Source organism: Ctenocephalides felis, unplaced genomic scaffold (genome assembly GCF_003426905.1).
Source record: "Ctenocephalides felis isolate EL2017-DRISC unplaced genomic scaffold, ASM342690v1 CF-g0.4_SCAFFOLD_01886, whole genome shotgun sequence".
Lineage (NCBI taxonomy): Eukaryota > Metazoa > Arthropoda > Insecta > Siphonaptera > Pulicidae > Ctenocephalides > Ctenocephalides felis.
In genome coordinates, this window is record NW_020538040.1 from 105,567,946 (window position 1) to 105,573,542 (window position 5,597).

General features: G+C 27.1%; 1 protein-coding gene across 1 annotated transcript; it reads left to right on the forward strand.

Annotated features, from left to right (window-relative positions):
- Positions 1 to 183: 183 nt before the first annotated feature.
- LOC113375639 (double-stranded RNA-binding protein Staufen homolog 2-like) lies at positions 184 to 2,420 on the forward strand. The gene is made up of 4 exons (XM_026615568.1): positions 184 to 196; positions 771 to 781; positions 859 to 1,100; positions 2,305 to 2,420. The coding sequence occupies exons 1-4, from the start codon at positions 184 to 186 to the stop codon at positions 2,378 to 2,380; spliced, it is 342 nt and encodes a 113-aa protein (XP_026471353.1). The 3' UTR covers positions 2,381 to 2,420.
- The last annotated feature ends 3,177 nt before the right edge of the window (positions 2,421 to 5,597 follow it).

The following is a 5,597-nucleotide window of genomic DNA, read 5'->3' on the forward strand; positions in this document are numbered from 1 at the left end:
AGTCCAAAGCATCCAAAGCAATTTTGATTGTTATTTTTGAATTAATAAATAATGTATTTATGGACTTATTCTATCTAAGGCACATGTATAAGTTGTAAGGAATTTTGTCTTAAGACAAGTTGCATGAACATCTTGATACATGTAATAAAACGACTTAATAAATAAGAATTTACTTTTGGCTAGATGCCGCATACAGGTAATTCATCAATATATCATTAACAGCACTAAATCCACATATGCTAAATTTGAAGATAATCAGAATTATTTTTGTTAAAATAAATCTAATAAACATTTTTTGTTAAACGTTTCAGCAATATCTATCATTTTATTCAAATTACCCAGAGTGAAAAACTTAGTCGTTTTGAGTCAATTTTGAACTTGGCTGACTTAATTTACAAATTGCCCTCCTGTGGGTGCATACGCCCCGCGTTGAGAATCTGTGGATTGCCTAATATGCTATAGTTCTACGGAAAGTATATTGATTTGGCACATGATCGTGTTTGTGCACCTAATCCAATTATTAATAGTATAAGTTTGTTTGAAAGATTTGAACTAAAAATCGCATTGATTGGTTTGTAGTACAATCCAAAAATGCTGAAATAAACATTTTGTTGTTACTTTTATCAAAGTAGATAAATGTTAATTATTATAGATTAAGTCATTATTTACACATATCTGGAAGTTTTTGCAACTTTGGTATTTATATTAATTTAAGATACGTATTATTTTTTTAATTTATTTAATTTGTATTAAATTGTTATTTTACTCAGCTGTATTAGAGGTACAATGTATCACGAAAACAGAGCAATATTTGCAATTATGTATTTCTACTTAATAAACTGCTTATTACTTTTCTAGGGAAATCATGTCGAATTTTTGTCACTGGTATCTTTAAGTACAAGCCCTCCTCAAGTTTGTCATGGTGCTGGAGTGTCTACAGAAGCATCACACGATCAAGCCGCTCTTACTGCTCTGCAAATGTTAAGTGAAATGGGCATTGACAACATAACGCCTAAAAAGGAATTAAGTTCTACTGCGGCATCAGTAACTGCTTCAGGAGCAGGAATCAACTCACCACCCGCTGGAGGAGACAATGATGGGTAAGTTTATTTTATTCAACAGGTTTTTTATTTTACATATGTACATTTTTGTGCTATTTTTAACTTCCTGAAAGTGAATTTTCATAATAAAATCCATTTCGCTAATTTTATGTTTTCTCGACGTTTCAAGCCATTCTGAATCGAATGAGACCGAATTTGGAAAAAGTATGTGTGTGTGTATGTGAACAGATTTCGGCTGGATCGATTTCAAAAATTTAAAAGCCATTTGATGTATTTTGATGAGGACTGTTGTTTGTCAGTTTTGCACACCATCAGCCAAGCCATTTCTTTGTAAATAGCAGAACAGTGCAAAGTTTTTCGTTTTAAACCGCAATTCTGAATCGATTTTTTGAAAAATCTTCCAAAGATATTGGTTGGAAATTGTGCTGATTAGTTTCTGGTAAAGATTCGCTGGCGCAATTTCTTGTAATTAACTGTCGAAAAAATGTTTTTCAACAATTTTTATGATTTTTTTTTGTTGATAGAGATATCATGGTCTTCTAGATATTACGGTCATACTAAAATATTACGGCGTTACAAGTCTTTGAATATTGAAAATTCGTCAAAGTTTGCAAAAATTAATCGCGTTTTTTTGACGTTTGTTAAAATTAGACCTTTATCGACATTTGCTCAAAACGCCTGAACCGGTTTCAAAAATTTAAAAGCCTTTCGATGTATCTCGATGAGGACTATCGTTTCTCAGTTTTTGGGCGACGAAAGTGTTAAACTTTTCATCCACATTTTAGTTTAATCAATTTTGGAATAAGAAGCTACAATGTTAGGACATAGAAGCACACGTGTCTGTGCACTATATTTAATATAATTACAGATATTATTAATCAATTTAATTGGAAATCGCAATGTTTAATTTAATTAAAAGCGAAAACTTGATTTTTGAAATAAGCAGTTGAAAATGTTATCTAAATATCTAAATTTCAATTTCGGTTGTTAAAGTCAATTATTAAACGTATCGGAAAGTTTTTGCAACTTGCCTTAAGGCACAATGCAACTTTTAACTAGTTAATTATAATTTTCAGCTATCTGTTAACTTTTAGAACAAGCATGTAACCATAAAAAGAATTATTTTAATAAGTATCGATTTGTATAAGATTTACAACATATTTATAAATTTCATAATTAATAGTCATATTTATTTCTAGTAACCAGGATTATTTCTAGTAACAAAGATTACTTTCTGTTCTAGTATTCATATTGGTCAAAACAGCGTCGGAAGCAAAATAACTAAGAGCACTATCCTCGGAAATGGACTGAAGAAATAAGCTGTTTGTTTATTATTAATTTATCATTATTATTTTTTTTTCTTTTTAAAAAAGGAGGAATCTACAGATATAGAAGTATGTGATTATATTGCAGTATCAAACATCGGCTTTTTGAAGTTAATTTAAAAAAGGATCTGATGAATTATAAAAAATATTAGTTGTGAGGAAGTTTTGTGAAGTAATTTTAATGTTGGAACTTTATCAAATTATTGTTCTGTGAACAAATCCAGAAGTTAGAAATTGTAACTTTCATGTCTGAAATCATACACGTTTTTATTCTTTATAATTTTGTTATAAACAAATGTTTTTCAAAAGTATATTCTGTTGCCCAGTAATGTTCTATAATAGTTTTCAGTATAATAAGCATTAAAATTATTTAATATTTTCAAATATTGTCCATAGGAATAATGGTTCAATTTATATGCCATAAACTATCTTCACATTCAAAAATATGTTTTATTGGAAATATTCATGCATTAAAAAATTAAACCATTTACATTAACATTCAATAATGATTAGATAGAAACATAATTTTTTTGACATATAATTGAACAAAATTGCTGTCAATAATTTATTTCTATGAGCTAATGGACCGCAACTCCAGAAAAATCTTTAGTTATGAGCACAAAATTTGTTTTAATTGAGTACAAGAAAATATGTTTGACGTGTGTTATTTTCATAATTTCTGTCGGCAAATATAAAGAATATTAATATATTTGTATATATAGCAAAGTTTATATTTTAATCTTAAGCAACTGGTTAGTATAAGATCACTTCTTTAGTTTTTATGCTTCTGTTACAATGCAATGCATTATAATTGCACAAAATATTTTGATTTGTTTCTCTACAAGATTTTGTGCTGTTATATGAAATAGATTTCTGTGACATGGCATTGAGGTGGCTTAACACGTTTTTCTCTGTGTGTTATATTCAGTAAGGTGGTACAATTGTGTATTATTATTATTATTTGGTATATTATTGATATAATAATTGTCTTAAAATATATCACTACAGCGCGCTATCATCGACTAGTGCATTATCATAATAAATAAGCATCTGCACTATAAAGCTTAATGATTATTTGCTGATTTCGATTTTGAACTAATTGAAAAAATTAACTGGAACTTTTCCCAGATTGAAATCACTTCATTTAAGACAATTACAACCATTTTTAAGGAAGTATTTGGCTATGATTTGTCTCCTGGCAAAACAAAGGGGCGGCATATATTACATAATCCTATAACTATAGAAAAGCAAATTTAATTGTAAATAATTTTAAGAGATTATAAAAGAATTCATATATTTTGTTTTGCATAATCTTACAGTGATAGAAGAAATTATACAAATTTTGTGTGATTTAGTGCAAAATTATCTTTTAAAAAAATATAAGTGATAAGAAATTTAATATATTTAATTAAATTTATATCTGCTGTACCACTCTTTTTTTAAGAGTGATAGATATTAATTTGTTTTCCAAATTAAAGTGCTACTATTTTATTTAACTTATATTGAATTAATAAAAATTATGTTTTATTGGTAACAACAATTACATTGAGTTTTTGCCAAGTTACCTTTTCATTGTTGCGCCCTTTCTTTTGCCGGATGATGATACGCATAATTTTCCTGTTCCAAGCATCTGTGTTTTTTAAACAAAAATGAGTCGTAAATTTTATCACATTACGTTTTATATATGTTAAATGTGAAATTCTATGAAATTGTTGTGTAGTACATTACTCCCGGGTCACTACCTTCCCTTTTGGAGACATAGAATTTTAAACTTAATAAGATATAGCGACAAGCCCACAGTGAATTTCGTATTAATATATGTATATTGTACTTGTAACTTAATATACAAATTGTTGTCGGCAGTCAAATTTACTGCTTTTTAGGTATATGACGAGTATCTAATTAGGTATTATTATTTATTCCATGTGTACTGTATATGCTCCTATGGAAAATAAAAACAATAAACTGATTATGTTGAAACTTTAGTTACATATTTTATTTATATTTATATATTTTCAAGGTTTCTATAACACATGAGACAATTAAACAATGAATATTCCGAGATGCACCAAAATATTGATGATATTAAAATACTCTAAAACAGAAAATGTGTCAATATTTGTGTATTGGTATTGTAGATTTTATTGAATAAATAATTCAGGTCCCAATGTGTTAATATCAAGTTTAATATTTCAAAGGGGAATCATGTTTCCATAGGTATATTAACTATTTAATCTATAAAACTATATATTTCATAATATAGTATATATATTTTAAATCGATATAAAGCAAAGGCTCTTTAGAGTCGATGCCAGCTGATAACAGTATTTAAAGTATTATTACTCATTCTATTTATCAGTTAGGTGCAATAATAACAATGTTAGGATTTTTAGAGGGCTGATCAAAATGTCCTGATCAAAAGCTTTTAAAAATATTTTCAATTTTATATCATTTTTTTCATTTAAATTGTACATGAGATAATGATTGAAAATAAACTATCGTATATTTCATATTTTATCCTATGTGTAAATTATTATATATATATATATATATATATATATATATATATATGCGTGTGTATGTGTGTGTGTATATAGATGAAAATACCCAGAATAGTGTTCCATATGGAGACCAACAGAAATTGGAATAGTAATTTATAAAATATATGAATTTACATTAATGGATCCTAGGCATATTTACAACTTTTCCATAATATAATTATATTATGGTTTTATAATTGAGTGAATATCATTTTTCCATATGAAACCTGAATAAAATATTTCAAAATTTAGTTTTTTATTATTGAAGGCAGCATCAAAGTAATTTTCTTTATAAACCTCAAATGTAATAAACTTGTTTTGTAGTGATCTTAGAACAGTTCGATTTATTATTTATTGTGGTATTTACTAAATTAATTTTGTGGTATGCACTAAATTAATAAAATTCATTCAGTATAAAATTACTAATTAGAAAACCTATCTTTTATACAATAAACGAAGATAAATAATTTCCTTATCTATAATCGAATCCTGTATTATAAGATTTCATGAAAAAAATTCTCTCACTTTCAAATTGTGGAAATGCGTCATGACAATCATATGCTGTCTGTAGAAACCTTATGAATTTTTCCTTGTTTTTACTATATTTTTTGTAATGATTGTTTTCATCAAAAATTCGATTATTAAAGCAACCTATTGCACACGAAAACAAA

Coding starts and splice junctions, on each gene's coding strand:
- LOC113375639 (XM_026615568.1), top strand. Junction 1,101..2,304: donor GCTGGAGGAGACAATGATGG/GTAAGTTTATTT, acceptor TTTCTGTTCTAG/TATTCATATTGGTCAAAACA.